The 20,065-nt window shown below is 29.5% G+C and overlaps 4 protein-coding genes across 5 annotated transcripts; all 4 read right to left on the minus strand.

Annotated features, from left to right (window-relative positions):
* Nucleotides 1–1,626: 1,626 nt before the first annotated feature.
* Nucleotides 1,627–4,016, minus strand: LOC108693398. The gene is made up of 3 exons (XM_018202305.1): nucleotides 3,938–4,016; nucleotides 2,747–3,408; nucleotides 1,627–2,478 (listed from the first exon to the last, which is right to left on the minus strand). Exons 1-3 carry the CDS (start codon nucleotides 3,969–3,971, stop codon nucleotides 2,251–2,253), a joined length of 924 nt encoding a protein of 307 aa, XP_018057794.1. The 5' UTR covers nucleotides 3,972–4,016; the 3' UTR covers nucleotides 1,627–2,250.
* Nucleotides 4,017–4,498: 482 nt separating this feature from the next.
* Nucleotides 4,499–6,454, minus strand: LOC108693425. Of its 2 annotated transcripts, none has more exons than XM_018202361.1 (3): nucleotides 6,376–6,454; nucleotides 4,959–5,572; nucleotides 4,499–4,899 (listed from the first exon to the last, which is right to left on the minus strand). In XM_018202361.1, the coding sequence occupies exons 1-3, from the start codon at nucleotides 6,404–6,406 to the stop codon at nucleotides 4,660–4,662; spliced, it is 885 nt and encodes a 294-aa protein (XP_018057850.1). In that variant the 5' UTR covers nucleotides 6,407–6,454; the 3' UTR covers nucleotides 4,499–4,659. The 2 variants fall into 2 exon arrangements, with proteins under 2 accessions (XP_018057850.1, XP_018057860.1); XM_018202371.1 differs by having other exon boundaries at nucleotides 6,372–6,429.
* A 694-nt stretch (nucleotides 6,455–7,148) lies between these two features.
* On the minus strand, nucleotides 7,149–8,900 carry LOC108693390 (vitellogenin-2-like). Its single transcript, XM_018202293.1, has 3 exons — nucleotides 8,862–8,900; nucleotides 7,892–8,598; nucleotides 7,149–7,613 (listed from the first exon to the last, which is right to left on the minus strand). The coding sequence occupies exons 1-3, from the start codon at nucleotides 8,890–8,892 to the stop codon at nucleotides 7,371–7,373; spliced, it is 981 nt and encodes a 326-aa protein (XP_018057782.1). The 5' UTR covers nucleotides 8,893–8,900; the 3' UTR covers nucleotides 7,149–7,370.
* A 2,077-nt stretch (nucleotides 8,901–10,977) lies between these two features.
* LOC108693404 lies at nucleotides 10,978–13,668 on the minus strand. Its single transcript, XM_018202319.1, has 3 exons — nucleotides 13,590–13,668; nucleotides 12,518–13,191; nucleotides 10,978–11,599 (listed from the first exon to the last, which is right to left on the minus strand). Exons 1-3 carry the CDS (start codon nucleotides 13,618–13,620, stop codon nucleotides 11,360–11,362), a joined length of 945 nt encoding a protein of 314 aa, XP_018057808.1. The 5' UTR covers nucleotides 13,621–13,668; the 3' UTR covers nucleotides 10,978–11,359.
* Between the last annotated feature and the right edge of the window lie 6,397 nt (nucleotides 13,669–20,065).

Here is a 20,065-nt window from a genome sequence, read left to right on the forward strand (position 1 = left end):
CTAAAATAGGAAGAAGAAGACCTTTTGATACTTTTCTCATGAAATCTACTTTCTCACTAGCGTGGCAATAGCTTCTATCGTCATTAACATATTCGACATAATGCATAATGCGAAAGGTATTAGTCAATGAATGCTCGTATACTTTGTGAATGGACGACAATGAATAATAATTATGTTGACGCACAAAAGTAATTGTAATCGTGCCATTATAAGTATTGAAATTTAAAACTGATTCTGATAATTCAATATTTACAATAGATTTATAATCGATTCAAATCGTAACATACTTATGAATCTAAAACAATTCGTGATTATCTGCGAATGAAATAGTTAAAAAACGCAAATTTCTTTCGAACTTGCGTATCTTTGCAATGTGTTATTGTTATACGCAGCGAATATAGATATACATAGATTCAGAAATTGTTTTAAAAAAAATTAATACTCCTTTTCTAATTAAGTGAAAGTTTAGTCGCAAGATTCGTTATTGATTAAAGTTTTTTAAAAACAAACAATGTATAAGACTGTAATATGAACACATAATAAGTAACAAAAAGGCCTTATCAGTCTGAGTTGGATTAAGCTAAAAATATTAATAATTTATTTTTACATCATTTAATTCAGCATGAAAACATAAAATTGAAAATATAAAAATACATTTTTATAAATGCTGTTTCCGTATAAATTTATATATATATATATAAATTATTATAGAACTGAATATGTATATAAAAATTCATACCGAAATATTATTTAGACATTATAATATTCAGCTCAGAAATATTTTGCGACGAACTCCATTGTATTGCGTAATTATTTTTGTGCATTAAATTTTAAAAATTACTGCAAGGGATGCATATTAGAGGTTTATTAAAAATTTAGCATGCTTCTTGCATTTACAATTGTGTAGTTGACTTAGATTAACGACGAATCAACTGTTAATTATAACGGACACTAAGTGTAATTATGTTAGAAGATATGAGAAATTATCTACAATGAATTAAGTGCAATGCTTGTTATCACGATTTGCATAAATTATTTCTATTCTCCAAATTAGCTTTTTGTGGGTAAATTCATTGTCTAAAAATATTAAAATTCATTAATGTCAAGGTTGGATTATCATTCCAAGAAAATACGAAGTAGATGTGGATATAATTACAACGCATTCACATATAAATACGGGGAAAAATTGGATTAAAGCTCAAAAGTGAAATTTAATGTGACTCAAATTTAAAACATTTATATTAGTTTATATTAGTGTGATCACGCGATTCAAAAATTCTGAAGGGCCATTTGCAATTTGACTAGTTAGATTTAAGTATCGCAATCATTGAATAATTCTCAATTATGATGATTATTGTATACGTATACATATTTCATACATAGACACATACGCGCGTATACACACACATACACGCACATTCTATATTGTGTGTGTACGTGATATGCGTCCATCATTCTAGTTATAATTTAATGTATGCGTAATATAAATAAAAAAATTTACGTGCATTTATGTGCATTTATTATTTACTAAGTTTTATTGCATTACTGTTAACTATAATAACAATAATACATAGTTAAACTTTTAAAGAAATAATTTTAACAACATTTGATTAAATCGAATTATTTTCTATCTATTTTATTACTGTATACATATATACATATTTCTATAATAAGCTTTTACTTTTTACATTATTTTATTCTCTTATTATATAAATAATTAGAGTCCGATCGAAACTTTTACCGAAACTGGAAACTAACATTCATGACGTATAAATTTTGATTGAAACTATATAGTTCTTCTTCATAAATATTAATTTTAATATGTGTAATTATTGTTTCAATAATTAAATTATAATGTTTATGAAGAAGTACTTATATTCTTTAGCTAAAATTAACATACGACCGATTTTTCAGTTTTCTATTCCGGCTGAAATTTAATTATTATTTCAATAAATTATAATATTTATGAAGAAAAAGTATATGATATATACAGGCATGTCTATATATATGGCCTTTATAGAATTTCTTTTTTAATTTTGATTTTGGTTTTGATTGAAATTGACATGTAGCCGAGTGTTTAGGTTCAGTTTTGGCAAAAATTTCGGTCAGACTTTATAAACAATATAGTAAATTTTAATATCTATCATTTTATATAATAGTTTCCGCTTTTGCATTTCTAAAGATTTTTATTATTTTCTTTTAGAATTAACTTAATTGTATTCATAACATTAGCATTTTTAATAATTATTATTAATAGGAAGTAGAGATACTTTTTATGTCATAATTAGCAAGTATCTTGGTTTCGCCCGGTTTCACGATCGCGGGTGGGTCTTTCGTGGCAGGCTGAATGTCTTCCAAGATTATTTTTGTAATTTCGATTATATTATATGTCTTGTGGTTTGAAACCGATGTACCCTTCCTTGTTGTTGATGAACTAAAACTCGTTTCACTGATTTCCATATGACTAATCATAATATCCTAAAAAAATGACACATATAAATTAAGAATAATTTCTGATTTATGCTTCTTTCCGAGCACAAAGTATTAGCCAAAAATTGATACAAAAATAAATTTAATTTGTTAAAAGTGATCATAAAAAACATACTCAAACAATATAAAATCTAAAATTATGACATAAGACATCTTTAAGTCGTCTAGACGCAAAAACCGTTTTATGATCCGATTTTAAACTTTTTGTTATCTGGATATAAGCAGACTATTCACAATATTGTCGTAAATAACTTACTAAATCCGCTTGCAAGCGTTGATAGACAACCGTATCACCATATTTGCGAAAGTAACTGTCTGCGTAACAGCTGCAATGATTAAGATTCGTCTGCTTATTGATGATAAGAGTCTCTGTGGACGTCATATGCAATCTCGGCGATAATAATTTTAATCGAAATCTTGTCTCATTCGGATTTCCATCCCCAGAATGATGATACAAATCGAAGGTGGCGTTGCATCTGCCTATGGTGGATGCGGTTTCACCCTCAAATGTGCCATCCCCGATATTATTAAAATTGTCGCCGGGATGCAGCTGCTCGGCCACCATCTTCAAGATGTTGAGGTCATAGATCCGCGTCAGCTGGCTTGTGATGATATTTTCGATGCCTTTCTCATCAAAAAATAGTTCGATAGGCGCTTCAGTAATATTTTTGCGTCGGTTCACGATATTGTCTTCCTCACCGATCATACCAAAATCAAAGCCATCGACGTACCTAAGGCTACAGCTCAGAGTATTATTCCTCCTCGGGATGCAATGAAATCGAGAGGTGATACGATAGCCGGACGGATTACTGCATGTTGGACGAGAACACTGTGGTATCCCTGTCACGTTCATATGAACAGTAAAGATGTATTCTGGTCCATACGGCCACGCACCATCCTCGATAGGAAGTTGCACGGCTAAAGAATTAAAATTTTTATGAGGCAATTTATAGAACATTATCACTCTTATCGTATAGAACATTATTACTCTTAGGTCGTTATTAATTATCGCGGCTTTATATTTTATTTGTAACATTTATTATCTATTTATTCTATTTGAAAGACATACATTATCAAAAAATTCATTTTTAAACGTTATACACACTACGTCATTAGATCATTCGTGTCCTACGCTTTTTTTTTCTAGAAACTAACATCTAACTAAATGGTCCCACTTTTACTATTTTTTTTAAGTCTACAACTTTATAAAAATATTTTCTGAAGTATATATAAGAATCACTTAATAATTGTTTTATACAAGTAAAAGTAATGAAAATTAACTTGAGACACAAATGATTTATCATATGTAACAAAAGTCTGGAAAATCATCATGTATTAAAAGTTAATTTCACAAAAGAGAAGAAATGTAATTTATAAAGAAACATAATTTATGATGATATGTTATTTAATGATATGATGACATGTAATTTATGAACAGTTGACTTACCTAAAAAGAATGGTATAAAAGTTGCAACGATCATATCACCGTATATATAAATCGTGGTTTGACGCCACTCTTAATCTTGAAAGCGCTTTTATACTGCCTTTATATCGTTAAGGACATTCTTATTATGTAATTCATTTTAATTCACCCGACGCATCAGCGCCAATTATATTAGAAGACTTCGTGGAAATGTAATCCACTTGCTTTTTGACCTTTAACAGATTTGCTACAATTGCATATTTCCTAGACAGAATTAAAATTTTATGCATTACAATTAAAATTTTACGTAATATTACTTAAATTCAAAGTTTTATGCGAGAGTATATTCAAAATTCATTGCAAGAAATATTATCCTCTCTATGAAATATCCGTGATGAAACTATATGATAGTTATTTACCTCGGATAAATTATTCATTAACCTGCCTCTGAAAATATCGAAAGCTTATAGCTTTTTTCAGAAAATGTACTCCCTAGAATTTTAAGTTAAAATGAATTAGTAGATTAGAAGTGGTAGCGTATGAATAAAAAGAGTTAAAGGATCAAAGATGAAAAGAAGAACTTAATTTTATATACAAGATACTGTTTATTTGATTCTGTTTACAGTTTGATAATCTTAATTTGATTAAATATTTAATACCAGCAAATTGTATAGTTTCTCTGCAATATATAACGTAATATATAGATATGTATTATCAGAGACAATATATAGATATGTATTGTCACTTTAATTTATAAAATTGCTTGGTATATCATTGTTAGTATTTAAATCGATCAGTTCGGGGTAGGACAGAGTTGGAAGTTCATTTGGCGCAGGTTCAATGCTGTTTAGATTAATCTGTATTATTTCTTTAAACGATAACGTCCCCATTTCGGATTCTTCAGTCGGAAATCTTACTATTCCATCGAATTCAGTGAAGGTTTCGAATTTGTTTGAATTGATCTGTATTTTGCTAATAAATCTCCTCTGCAAAAAAGTACAAGGCAAAAATTTATATATGTACACAGATATACGCACGTACATACCATATCTAAGATTCCCCTTGAAAAATCGACATATCGCGGTGGATTAATACATCCCATCCGAGATTTCTCGATCGAGAGAGTCGTCCCAGGTTTCGCGTCGATCAATGGCAATATCCTGAGCCGAAAATTAGTATTTATTTCCTCGATCGTGTCAATCTCGGCTTCTTCACGCATAATCTTGTACGCGGCCGCGCAATCACCCATTGTCGAGTTCTCCCTGGCCATAAATTGCGACATGTCAATGTTTCGCCGATCGACAATCACGTTAAACTGAGTGGCAATCTTTCGAAGAACATTCACGACTTCCATGCGAGACGGTGGCTCGATCACCAGGCCTTCCACACCGTGCTCGTTAAATTTAATCTCAAATATTTGTTCCGTTTGTGCTTCCCGCGTCATGTTGTAATTCTCGAATATTTCCGATATCGTAATATTATATAAATGGCAGAATATAGTGTCTGATGTTTTAGGATGACATTTTATTGTAGAGATCAATTGTATCTTTTGGATATGATCGTGGGGATCTGGTTTTATTACATAAGTGATATTCATATCATACGAATATTCCGGCCCGAACGTCCATTCCGACGTATCATTGACGATTACGTAGGCGGCTAAGTAAATTTAATTAAATTTAATATTTATAACTAGTATTTATCGCTAAAAAGATATTTTTTTTGTAAATGCAACTTTTAGGGCCAATTTCACCAACGCCAGTTACTTTATCCGCCGATTAACTTTGAGTATTGCCAACTGCTAAACTGAAAACTCATCATCTCTAATCTAATTTCGAATATGTGTATTGTAAAAAATAGTCAAATATATTTACATTTCAATGTTTTATTTATTATCTCCATCACAATACTTTTTCTTTACTATTACTAACAAGAATAAGTTAGAAAGACAGATTTTTAAGTTTTGCCGTTGGCTATTCTGATATGAAGTTAATCGACGGATAAGCTTAACTGGCGTTGGTGAAACTAGCCCTTAAATCTCTAATTATATAATATTCTCTCTCTCTCTCCCTCTCTCTCTCTCTCTCTCTCTCTCTCTCTCTCCCTCCCTTTTATGATCTTCTTTGCTTTCAAAATTTGAATCAAACTTTAAGAAAATTTTTTTAAATTTCTCTCAATTAAATTATTCAGAAATCGATGTATAGCCGATGTATAATCGATATATACGACTCAAGTTTGTATACATTTAATAAAAAATACAGTTTTAAAGCAAATTACAGAGTTTTTAAAAAAATGAGTGACCGAAAAATATCTAGATATATATAATTATGTTTCAACTTCCTTGATAATCTATTTTTATTTTGTTTTATTTTGTTTTTTTTTCTTTAGAAGTTTGGATAGACGAATGCAACATTGAATGGTAAGCACGTGGATTCAAGTATACTTGTTAATGGCTTACCGACCTAGGAAGTACGGGATCACGTTGGCGTACATCTCGCGACAATGCTACACTCTACACGTACGTTGATACTATTCCTCTTACACTCGTACGCTCCTTTATATCAGAATGTGCTCATAATTTAACAGCGTAATATTCAACAGCGCTTGCGTCTATAGTGAACCCCAGGATGCCGTATATTACGTACCGCATGTGACGTACGCACGTTCCATATATGATCATACATAATTACATAATAATATAAATAATAATATACAGAGCGTTTTAATTTCAACCTTTTTGTTTATGAAGTTAATAATATTATTGTAATCAATTCTATGAAAATGGAGTTTATTTATGACATTGCACCAAATAGATTTTACATTATTTAATTTAAAGAATAAAATATCAAAGATATTTTATTCTTTAAATTAAATTAGATGTTCTTTTTACTATTAGATTATTCTTATAATTGTAAAGTAATATTGTATTATTTATTCTGACGACAAATTTTGTTAGACGAAGAGCAGGTATTTGTTGAAAGTGCATTATATTTTATAGCAGCAAATATTTCTTAGGCAGATTTGTGTTAAAAGCAGAAGTCTCTTTATATATGAGCTTTAAATGAAGTCAAATTAGTTCACCCTGGATGTGAATTGTAGCGAGAACAATCACTGACAATACAGCGAGAACACTTACCAAGAAGATTCAAAGAATTAATGCCATTTCAAGCTGCATTATATTTAAACAGCCCTTTATTACGATTGTATTTAACGATTTATAAATAAAATAATATAATTTTACTTCAAATCATCATATACATACACATATATTTTAATAATGTTAAATAATGTTAAATTTTACAAACAGAAATTCCAAAATATTGAATTACAAAATATTGAATATTAATAGATTATTGAATATATATATTATTTGTAACTAACTTTCGTACATAGTCATCTGTGAAACAGTTTCCTGGAAACTGTTTTCTTCAACATGGGGCACGACAAATATTTCAAATTATTCATCTTCCGGAACAGTTTGCAAATTTGAAAAAGCAAATAGACTTGTCGAGGCTGGATTTTGGATCTCTGGCAGTGAAATTTTCAAAGTTTCAATGAGATCTATTCGCTTCAATTTTAGGCTTATCTTTTGATAAGGACGCATAATCCGTGATTTATTTGCTGTTTTCATTATACCCTCCGATATTGTATAAGATACAAATTTATCTTTTGAGATAGTTATACGACTGGTGGAAGTGGTCTAAAAGAAGGGAAAGACAGATTTCGATTTTAAAATATTCTCCAAGTCAGTAATTGTAAAAAAATTGTGTTACAAAATAACAAAGTTTTGTGATATATTTATATATATATAATTTAATTATGAGAAATCGAACTTTTGGAAGATTCTAATGATAAGAAATAGATTATTTCAAAATCTTTTTATCAAGTTTTAAATATATTAATAATTTTGCTTTCGTTGGAAAATCATTAAGAATTGTATCTTTTCATTAATCATTATAAACAATTTCTTTATCGTACCATATCCATGTAGAGTTGCTTGTCACCGCGACTATAATCCTCATCATTTCCAAAGAAGTATATTGTTCTTCGTGGGCATCTTTTCGGCTGTCTGATTTTTTCCACCTGGAGTCTTTCTATAACTAAAGGATTCTCGAGTTCTACGTTCGATGGCATGAATCCGATTTCGAATTTTTCACTCTCCTCAATAGAGTCATCGTCATTTTCCTGGGAATCCGGATCTTTACGAATGATTTTAACGTCAACTTCGCAGTGACCCACTGTCGAATTTTCCATAATTGTAAATCTATCACGACGTTCCTGTATCTCGAAACCAACATTCAATTGACTGACTATACTCTTGATCATGTCGAGCCTCCATCTAGGAATCGATCTGTGTACCACCAGATTTTCAATACCCTTCGAATTGAATCTGATTTCGAAGGGTTCATCGCCCACGAATTTATATCTCGTGGGCACAAAATCTTTCGCGTTCGAGCATCTATTGTCTTTTGGATCGGGACGTTTGATTAAAGAGTTCTGGAAGTGACAGCTGAGACTGTCGTCTCCCTTAGGACGACATTTAAGCTCTGTGGCAATCATAGCGCAGAAATTATCATTTTCCTGAACAATGTTGGCCAGAGATGTGTTCACAAGAACGTCGTACGTGCATTCCGGACTCGCCCATTTTGTTTGTTCGTACTGCCGATCGACAGTAACATTTGCAACTATATAATACAAAAAGATAGCTAGATAGATGATTTGATAGAGATATAATATTATAATTGATAAAGAGAAAAGTGAAATTAATTTTTATTTATCAGATGAAAACATTATTTTGACAAGTAAGTAAAATTGATATAAATAAAAAAAATGTAATTGTGAGATACGAATTATTGAATTTTTAAAATATTATTCTACTATATTAAAATATTATTCTACTATAAAGTCTGTATTAATAATATAGACGAAACAAATTTTTAAAACGTACCTAGAAAAAATGGCAGAATCGTCACTAACATAGTTGATATCCTCACTTTGACTGATGCTTCTGCCCGTCATCCATCTCCTCTTTATAGGAAAGGTCTTAATGTCTTAATTTATAGTCATCTCCTTGAAAATAATTTCGTGAAGTACCATTTCCGCTTAAATTCTGCAGATATCTTCCGTATTGAATGTGATAAGAACATTGCTTTCGTACTTAGAACTGCTTTAATAATATGACACGCATTGCAAATGCGATATTTAGATTTTATGTATAATTATTTTATTACATTAAATTTGTTAACCATTTTGCATATAACTTTATATATGCCTAACTTATCACAAAAAATATATATTTTCATAATTTTTTAATAAAAAAATTATATAAAATAAAAACAATAAAATAAATACAAAAATTATATAAAATAATGATACAAAACTCAAATGAAATAAATCAAATGAAAAATATATGATGCCTTGTTGAGCCAGCAACTGGATGTACATGTGAAAAATGATTTATTCTATTAAATGTACATACGTTTCGATCCACACTTCCTTTTCACTGGATGAAATACACTCTGAAGTCCATGAATAATCGCTTTAACAAAGTCATTATGTACTTTCTGGTGCACATAATTAAAAAATATGATGCAATTTATCTATTATACATTATACAATAATAAATCAGACAACAATTAGATACAACAAACTTACACGATCTTTGAAATGCGTAAAAAATAGAGATGTTAGCTATTTAATCGTTGGGATTCATCTAATAATAACTGTCGTACATTATTGCATTATTGGGAAATAATAACATAAATAAAATAAACATTGTAGAGATGGAAACTCATTTGCTATAATACTAAATAAGTTCTCATAAGCTTTATCTAATAATTCAGTGTCAGTTTATAATTTAGGCTATTTTTTTTATTCTGAATATGAATTATCTCGAAAATCAGTCTTTTATTTAAAATTCTCTCTTTATCTAAAATTTTAATGTTATTTCAGTTGAATTCATGAGAATATTCCATATGATGCTCCGTGATTACTGATTTTTACTCTCTTTTCCTATTAATATGATTTTGGTGTTCGCTAATTCTCGTTTTTAAAATTCTATCCTACATATAATGCATCATATTATTTATATGATATTTTGTACATTATATTGATATGCATTATTAATAAAAAAAAAGCCTGTTTTTATGAAACCTGATGAAACAATTCAATTTATTTACACCTCTGTAAGTCATATTACACCTATATAACTATACTATTCTGTTGATATTTAAATAGCTTTTAATTTTTTCTGAGATGCCTGGAATATAAAGTACACTAAAGTATTTTTTATTATTACTCTTCTCTCTCTTGTCGTCATCATTTCTATCACGTCTGCCTCATAAACGAAATTTTAATTGTGGAAAAATTCAACTGCAACGGATACTCATTGTTTAATAATGTTTTTATGATCTTGTCAAGATTTTTGGTATGAAAAACAGGATACGACAATAAAAGAACTCTATCTATTAACCTCACTATGACTATTTTCTGACACATCGGATGCGCTGAGAAAAATAATTTAGATAGCGACCTGAACACGTGAATTTCTGATATCAATCATACAGATAGAGTTATTGTGTTTCAGCAAGGTCAAAAATTATGTTATAATTAATTTATGATTATTATAAAAGTAAATAAATAAAATATATTTATTAATATTTTTTAATATGTACAATAACAATTATAATTATAATTGCGATATAAAAAATATTTTTAATTTTCTATTAAATATACATACATATATGAAATATACATACATATATTTATTCTTTATATATAAGAATAAATATATGATACGATATCCAAAATTTTATTCAATTAACTCTACAAAATTCAAAGTGAGATGCAAAATAGAGTAAGCTAATGCGAATAAATTTAAAACGGCAAAAGACAATATGATCGCTTCATAAATTTTTTTAGGAATTTTTAAACGTTAAACAATTGGATTTGCAAATGATATATATAAATGACATATTTAACAATACAAATTATAACTTTCGTAATTTAAAGTCTGATAAATTGGATATTGATTAAAAGCAAATTTTGATACAAAGATAATAAATTTATCTTTTATTTCTTGCCGTTCTTACAATATCATACAAGTAAATAAAGCTTTATTCTCATATATGAAAATTCAATACTTTTACTACGATTGTCGTTTTTATTAATTATTATTATAATTTAATTTATAGTTTTAATTTAATTTATAGTTAATTTATAGTTAATTTATAGTTATTCCAAATATCATTCACACTCACAACGTAATATTTGCAATATGCTTAATGAAAATGCAATGTTGCATAATTCCGTAACCGTCTGAAATTTGCAATAGAAAGAAAAATCAATCAAATTAGTATAAGTCACTTTGCGACAAGTGAATTTCTTAATTTCGCCTTTCAATATATCATACGTCTGTTTATGCACCACCAAACATAACAAAATCATTTAATTATCTTCCTCAGACGAATCGTCGATTAACCACCTGCCTATAAAGATACTAGCAGGCTCAGCTTCTTTTACAGCTAGCGGTTCGCTTTTCGCAGCTTGAATCGATTCGAGTCTAAGCCTTACGTTCTCATAAAGGGTTGTTATCACGGTCTCTGTTATTTTATTCGTTGTTATCACGTTCGAAGTACCTGATATAAATTCTGTTGATGTTATAATGATGTGACCATCCGACAAACTCTGTAGTAAGAAAAAAAAAGAATAAATTCAATTAACGCAGCAATTAAGAGTGTAATACTTAAACATTACTTTATATATTGCTTTAATTAAATTAAGATTAAATTCAAATTTATATTAAGTTGGAGTCAAATTTAAAAAATTTGAAAAATATTTTTTAAAAAATAAATATTTAAAATACTAAACATTTAAAAAATACTAAAAGTAATTTATTAATGTATGTTATAATGTATATTATATATTCGTTATGTTAATATATTAAGTCGGGGAAAAAGTTTCTTTGCATTAAAAAACATTTTTTTATAAAAGTTTTTCATTTGTTGCGAAATTTTTGTTACAACTGTATCATTCACTAGAGCAAAGTTTCAGACTTTAAGAATCTGTTTTTTAAATAGCGATGATTTTTATCGGAGTTATGAGCAATCAAAATTAAAATGCTTCTTTACTTAACTCGTGAATAACTCAGAAACAAAAAATAGGAACATTAAAAAAAAAAAGAATCTTGTAGGGAAAGCTTAAAGTTTTCATAGGTCGATAGGTCGAAAATTTTCGTAAATTTTTTTTGGGCACGTGAGAGACCCCAAAGTGAAAAGAAAATTAAAAATTTTTTTCAGCTCGTAGTTTTTTAAATGTAAAAATTATCAAATTCACAAAAACTCAAAAAATAATAACCTTTCGAGAGTAGAGATTTCAAGCTTGAAAACCCTTTTTTAAATTTAAATTTCGTTTATTTTTGACGAAGATATTGTATATACAATTGTATATACATTTGAATTAAAAAATACGAAGAAACTTTTTCCCCAATCCAATATCTGTCAAAATTAACAATCGCACAATAATATTCATATAAATTAATACGGAGGAATTTACAAGTAATCAATGTAAAAAGTAAATGTATTTAAGTGATAAAAATGTGCTTACAATGTCAGATATAATGTCGCTCTCTTCTCTGAAGCTTTCAGCGTTGCCAAAGAAATATGGCACTTTGTGCGCGCACATATGCAGATTCCGGATCTTTCGTATCTGCACCAGCTTGCCATCTTTCAGGCCGAAGACCGGCCTGAGTGCATAGCTAGGTTTCGCGTACAACGGACGTCCCACAAGCTTCTTATCAATCTTGAAGGTCGTGTAACACTCGCCTTGGGTAAAATTCTCCATTGCGTCGAAGATAATGTCGTTTCCAACGCCTTCGAGGACGGCACCTACGCTTAGCTGGCCCACAATCATGCGGATCATGTCAAGCTCGCGCGGTTGAATGTTTTCATTCACCACTAGACTATCCAGCCCCCGCTTGTTGAACTTGATCTCGAACTGATCCTCGTTGATCTCGTAAGCCGGCTGCCGGTTTACCAGACCGGCTGGTACTACTGGTTCCGACGGGTCCAGACTATCCACAACGAAGCTGTTTGCCTTGGAGTCCTCGAAGTGACAACTCAACATATGACTGCCCTTTGGTTGGCAGATCAGCTTTGATACCAAGTTCAGCCTTACGCTGCCATATATACCCTCCTCTGGGATCGCCGTGCAGTTCACCTGGACTTGGAACGTGTATTCCGGCCCATGTTCCCATGGCTCGTCCACAGTGAGATGCGCGGCTGAGGAAAAAAGGTCATTACATCATTGCGCGCACTAGGCAAGTTATGACATCTGATCAGGCGACGTATTATTCGATCGTCAGCTTGAATGGGCCGATTAAGCTTGAATGAACCTAGATTAATGCAGTGATGACGTCAAGCAGACCGATGTCTACGGTTAAATATCTCGATTACCTAGCATTTTTCGTATTTCTGACGAGCAGTTCGGTAACGCGATTGACTGTTCGATTCGCGACATGCCGATTTGGACGCATATCATTCTAACTATCAGTACTTACAATACAATGACCTTCGGCAAAATGAAATTCAATCACAAAGTATTGAAAACGATAGACACGATTCGAGTTGAATCAGTCTCGACTCGCTACGCGGGTGTCACGATAATTTCTAATTCTCACCTAAAAAGAATGGTATCACTACCACGTTCATGGTGACACCGTGCAACGTTGATCTACTTTAATGGAGTTACTGATGTTCGAGCTGCTCTTATACGAGCGGCTAAACTGCACTACTGACCTCTTCTTACGATTAGCGAGCTCCAATTTATCCAAACCCGTTCTCTGTTTGTCACGGGAAAATAAAGCGACTGCGTAAGAATAACATATTAAGGATCGAACAATGGCTCAACAGCAATTCAAAGAAGAAATAAATAACGAAAAGGTTGCTTTACAGATTTAGCTATTTGTCAACGTAATTGAATAAACACATCTACTTTCGAGCGCATACATATATTTAACATACTTAAAAAAAAAGTAAAAGGAAAATGTTTGTTTTTTATATATATGCTACTTTAATTTGTACAAGTAGGAAATATACATCTATAGATCTATTTTTTTATGTAGCCGTTTTTCAAAATATTGCATTAAAACAAAATGGCAGCAGTCAACAATTCTTCACAAAAAATTTTATTTGTTATGTTAGATATGATTTTTGGCTCAGTTTTTGGCTACGAAAAACATGAAATGTCATAACAAAAACACGTACGTTTACATTAAGAAATAGTTTGTAGTGTTTAAAATTGCAAGTTAGTCGATTAGTCGAATCTTGTTTTCAAGATACACTGATCATGCGTTTTGAAAAAAACGCGTTTGAAGTTTTACATTTACTTTGCACTACGATAACAAGTTTTACACACACTAAAAGTTTTACACACACTAAATTATCTATTTCAGAGCCATATAGAGCAAATCCTGCTGAGGTGGTTACTTCTAAAAAGTCTCTTTGACTGCTTAGCGCACGCATCTCCGCCTGAAGTGCGCGGTCTTCGTCTACTGCAGCGACCTATCTGCACTCGCATTGCTTGAAGGATTTACGAACAGTATTGTAGCATATAAAACGATAATGTGTCTTAACAAAAAATAAGCAAGAGAATAAATTTCTTACTATTAACTATTCGAATTAATTTTTCTTGTTAGCCTCGCTATAATATCTAGAGAAAAAGTAAAAGATTAGAAAAAACTTCTTACAAATTATATCTGTCTTTCCATACCATGAATTAAGAAACAATCTCCATGTATTATGTATATTTGATGAAAATATGCTTATAATAAATATTACAAGATATACATTAGAGGAAAAGATCGTGCACTAAGATTTTCCCGAGTTAGATTTTAATCTGCCCTTCGTGGATGATTGCTGACACTGACAATAGGCAGTGATGAGTCTTAATCAAATAATCGAGTAGACCTAACTGACCTAGGAGAAACGGCATTATGAACACAATCTATCGCGACGATTATTACTGTCGATGGACAAATGATTTTTTTTCTCAAAAAATCATGTTTATATTATATATACAACGATAGATATAGACATTATTACATAATACAGGCATGTGTTAAAATATACATTCGTACATCGTGCATTCGTATCAGATGATACGACGATTGACAAGAAGTGATAGAATGATTAATGACCGTTTCTACTAAGGTAATAATTAAATTTAATCTTGGTTCAACGAACTCTTCATCTTTCTCTAATTCTAAAAATTATTGAAATAGCATCTCGTTTGTAGCTAATTTCTTTTGTAATCTTGTTAAATGATATGATATTATCAATAGAAGGTTTCATGAACCTCTCTACACGAATATTATTTCGCTGTGCTAATAATGTATATATACATTTATATAAAGAATAAAAGCATTTAGAATGCGTGTGTGAATAAACAATACATTAATAAAATTAAGATCGCAAACTCTTAATGTTGAAATAGAGTATGCATGCCCTATAACGTATGTCGTAAGACCCGATCCGTGTAGTCGCATCATAATTGAGGCATAAAATATTTGAACGGCCGATACAACGGAGTGCGTTTATTGACCCAAGGTCATTGTAATGATTTCATAAGCGACGAAGTACGCGCGACATGCGCGGTCTATGGGCGATTTAGCAAAACGTTGATATAGCAATCCTGTGCGCTAACATAGTTCTGAATGCAACACATCTCTTTCTTCGCAATTTCTTGAATTAAAAGTGTATCTCAACATATTATATTGCAAGAGCGTTATAATAAATCAAGTCGACAAATACGTCCGTGCGAGCATCGTAAATTTAAGAAAAACTTTTATGAAACTTAAACAAAAATGTAACTTGTGGAATGATCTTGGTTAATATTCAAGTATGGCAGATTAAGTGACATAATTTTGTCATTAAAACGTGGATAAGACAAATTGCGATATTAAAGTAAGTAAGATGATTGATAAAATGTGACAATATATATACATGAATAAGTTAGCTTATGCTAACTACATATGTATATTATTTAAAGCTCTTTAGCTTAATGTCCGCCGAAATAGATTTTTCTTATTTTTTAATCAATTTGTGATTCATTTATTTTATATACTTTACTTATTTTATATTATACAAGTATTATTGTGTATTATAAATTAAACATAATTTAAATTAAATTATTAAGATAATATAATTTTATTTTAAACTATTGGTATATTATATAGGTGAGTACATATAATTAATTTATATAAGTATGTATATTTCTCAATGGCAAGATATATTCAAAATTGCAATAATTATAATAAGTTTTGGTATATAACAATAATATTTCCAGCTAACGCTAAATATTTACAGAAAGTTCTATTTATATTGACAATATACTGAATATTCTGGAACAGTAAAAAAGAATCTTCATAGAATGTGCAAATATCGATGAAATTAGAATATTGTGTGAATGATTCCTTGTATTTCATGAATATTGCAAGCGAGCAATACACATTTCCGCTGACAGAGGGCCACGGTGAAGAACATTTACTCGTAAATAAGACTCTGGAGAAAATATAAGAAGCGCAACAGATTTTGTCGGTGAAGTAATCTCTAAAATCGAGGATGAAGACACTTTAACTATGTTTTTCAAAGTACAATTTTGTTTAAAAATTTTGTGGAATATATATGGAATATTTATGAAACATTCTCGGAATATGTAACGATATACAAATGAAATTTTTAACCAACATTTGAATATTTCTTTTACATACTGTAAATATTCGGAATATTTTGGAGTATTCTTGGAATGTTTATTTTGGGATTTTAGGAATATTTCAAGAATATTTAGCGTTTGCTGGATTATATAACAAATAGAACTAATATAGCCATCTAGTAGGTAACTTTACAATTAGAAGTATTTTTCTCAGTCGGTAATTATGTTACTTTAGCGTCCATTTTGTATAAGGTATATATGTATATTCACACACACACACACACATATATAAGAACGCAATTGTGTAGATTGAAAAGGTATGAAAGATGTATATAGCACCTATATTAATATTTTTTAACAAACTATATACTTACGAAAGTTGTGTTTATAATTATTGTATTTTTATTAAACAATACATTTATAGTTTATATATTTCTTATTATTATTTTTATTGCTAAAATTTAAAAAAAAAACTAAACTTTTTGTATTGCATAATAAGTACTTGAAGTATTCAAAATGCAAAGTTTTATTATGAATCAAATTATTAACAAAGCATATATAGAACAAATAAATATTTTGTTTTTTACAGGATAATTAATTTTTTGCATCGGAATGTTAAACTTTACACAAATCATCTAAAATTCTTAAAGTATTTAATTTATATAAAAATTTATATAAAAAATTAAGTTTTTTTGTCATTATTTTCATTATCATTTCAATCGATACATTTCTATTAAAAAAATAAAAGAAACCTACTTCTTGTAACCTTTGATCTAAATGGTAAACCTTAATAACCTTTGATCTAAACGATAAACCGCCGTTAACAAATATTTCATCTAACTTTTAAATGCAATCTGAAATAATCCGTAAAACTTTTTCATAATTTTTTTGTCATTTTAAAATATGTATAATATCTTTAATTATTTTAATTATTTTAGTTGATCTAATGATTTAAATATACTTTAGTTGATTTAATGATTTAAATATGTACTTTAGTTGATTTAATTATTTAAATATGTATTATATAATAATAATAAATCATAAATATCAATGACTGCATTATATAAGTTAAGTATAACTGTTCAAATCAATAGATAGAAATTATTCATTATAGATTCGAAATATAAAAGCAGATTATTTAAGGTTTAAAGAGACTTGATTAAAGATTAGATAAATAAATGACTCTGGAATAATGACTCTTATGTAACATTATCATGATTAATTTCGTACCATCCTGGCACCAGGAAATCGAACTGTTGCATTTATAACACACTTTCCTGCCTATTCTTGCCTAAATTGATCGATTTAAGAATAACGTATCTATTCTATCAAGTTTCTTCAAACAGTTATAATCTTTTAAAAAATAGTTGTACATCACAAGAATCTCAAAATACATTTGAAATATAACAATTTAAGAAATCTTTTTAAAATAAAAAGATGTTCAATTTCACGAGAACAATATTCTCACAAACACTCAAACACACACATATATATAATTTGTTATAATATTAGAAATTATAATTGCATTGTTAATTAATTGAGTTATAGAAATCATAATTACATACGTTTATATGTATGCCTCACATATATTCTTATAAATTTAATCTTAAAGTAAAAATGGATAAATGTATATTATCGGATAGATTAGCATACTTCGGTAAAGACATTACGCTTAAACTGGTTTCCAACACATTTCCTTATCGATAATTCTACGCCGTAATTTTTGTTCGGTATAACAAAAGAAAAATACATATCATGAACAATATTTTTATAATAAAATCTTCATAATTCAAATTTCATCTCATAATAATATGATAACGAATAAACAATTTATTATCTAAGATTTTTTAAATATAATTATTATTTCACTATTAACTATATTATTTGACTTAATAACTGTACTACTAGTATTTCGACTATAACAAAGATCTATAATTATATACATAATCTATTTTCTCACATAATTTATATGTATACATAAGTAAAGTCTAATGATAACGGTATAGACGATCGAATTTCATAGATAATACAAAGGATTTTGTGTGTGTGTATGTGTGTGTGTGTGTGTGTGTGTGTATTATTTATAGTAAATGTTTTTATTCTACAAATGTATTAAAATTTCTAGTGTTCATCAATTCGGATAAATACGAAAATATAGCATTAACGAGAAAATAACGTTATTCTCATTTATTTTATATTGATGTATATATCAAAGATCATCGTTTTTCATCATGCAGGCAAGAAATTCTGTATCTGATGTAATAATTCTAATGACGATTCCGAACTTAATGCGACAGCTGCTTATTTTATAAACATGACAAGTTTCTAGACGAGTCGAGATTGACTTACTTCCACATTGATATGGATTTATTATATTATTAATAATATGTTATAGCGTAAATGCAACTGATCCATTCTTTCGCAATTTATATTTATCACAGAAGATGATTTTAAAAACTTACGCCAATTCTTTCATCGAGCAGTTTTACTATTTGTACAATTCCAACGACAACGTCATGAAAATTGCATTATGAAAATTAGATTCCGTTTTATCATTTTTAACGGAAACTATGATTTCTCGCCATCCACGGTGAAATTTATCATACTTGATGGTTCAAAGCTGGTTGGGAAAAACCCGATCTGATACTGTTTCCAGTTTTCATAAGCCCACAGCAACAGCGGCCTTTAATCCCCACAATCTGATTCCGTCATGGCCAGGCGAGAAGAACGGTCGTAAATATTTTGCTTCGACTGTATTTCTATTTTGCATGACTACAATTTGCGAGAACAAAAAATCGTAAAAACGCTTTCGATTAAATGCGCAAGCACGAAGACAGTATAATTCATGAAAAGATACCGAGATACTGTGTACCTCGTCTAATCATTTCGGAGAAAATCTCATTTAGAATGATTTAAAGTATGACTGACGATACATTTTCTTCCTCAATTATTCAAATACTTAATTTACAAATTTCTATTGTATTTTCTATTATCTATACATAAATATTTTTCTATTGTGCATACATGTATATGTTTGATAGTATATCATACTACTGTATATCAGTATATTACAAGATACTTCACACGTCTTGATAAATTAAAACTTTTATTTAATTTTCTATAACCTGACTGTTAATTATTGCAATTAATAATTTCTTGTGTCTACGCTATTTAGAATATTTATCAAGACACATTTTGTGCAGAGTAGGGAAAATTACTGATCTGGTAATTCCATATGCCAAATTCGATATGCCAAAACCGGATTCTGACTGAACCAATTATTTGGCATAAATGATGAGTCTTCCACCAATAAGAAAGTACATTTCATCGTCACAGAACAAAAGAAACAAAATTTCCTCGTTTCTTGGACCAAATAAGGAAATCATATCATGATTGACCATGAAAACCAAGCGGAGATAAAAATCTAAAGATAAGACAAATACA

Source organism: Atta colombica, unplaced genomic scaffold, assembly GCF_001594045.1.
Source record: "Atta colombica isolate Treedump-2 unplaced genomic scaffold, Acol1.0 scaffold109, whole genome shotgun sequence".
Classification (NCBI taxonomy): domain Eukaryota; kingdom Metazoa; phylum Arthropoda; class Insecta; order Hymenoptera; family Formicidae; genus Atta; species Atta colombica.

Excerpts from the sequence above, each read along its gene's own strand:
- LOC108693398 (XM_018202305.1), bottom strand. The coding sequence starts at position 3,971 with ATGATCGTTGCAACTTTTATACCATTCTTTTTAG. Across the intron at positions 3,409-3,937 it reads TTTTATACCATTCTTTTTAG|CCGTGCAACTTCCTATCGAG; the intron begins GTAAGTCAACTG and ends TTAATTCTTTAG. Across the intron at positions 2,479-2,746 it reads AACGCTTGCAAGCGGATTTA|GATATTATGATTAGTCATAT; the intron begins GTAAGTTATTTA and ends TCATTTTTTTAG.
- LOC108693425 (XM_018202361.1), bottom strand. The coding sequence starts at position 6,406 with ATGTACGCCAACGTGATCCCGTACTTCCTAG. Across the intron at positions 5,573-6,375 it reads CGTGATCCCGTACTTCCTAG|CCGCCTACGTAATCGTCAAT; the intron begins GTCGGTAAGCCA and ends AAATTTACTTAG. Across the intron at positions 4,900-4,958 it reads CAAGGGGAATCTTAGATATG|AGGAGATTTATTAGCAAAAT; the intron begins GTATGTACGTGC and ends ACTTTTTTGCAG.
- LOC108693404 (XM_018202319.1), bottom strand. The coding sequence starts at position 13,620 with ATGAACGTGGTAGTGATACCATTCTTTTTAG. Across the intron at positions 13,192-13,589 it reads AGTGATACCATTCTTTTTAG|CCGCGCATCTCACTGTGGAC; the intron begins GTGAGAATTAGA and ends TTTTTTCCTCAG. Across the intron at positions 11,600-12,517 it reads GCGACATTATATCTGACATT|AGTTTGTCGGATGGTCACAT; the intron begins GTAAGCACATTT and ends TTCTTACTACAG.
- LOC108693390 (XM_018202293.1), bottom strand. The coding sequence starts at position 8,892 with ATGTTAGTGACGATTCTGCCATTTTTTCTAG. Across the intron at positions 8,599-8,861 it reads GATTCTGCCATTTTTTCTAG|TTGCAAATGTTACTGTCGAT; the intron begins GTACGTTTTAAA and ends TGTATTATATAG. Across the intron at positions 7,614-7,891 it reads AGCAACTCTACATGGATATG|ACCACTTCCACCAGTCGTAT; the intron begins GTACGATAAAGA and ends CCCTTCTTTTAG.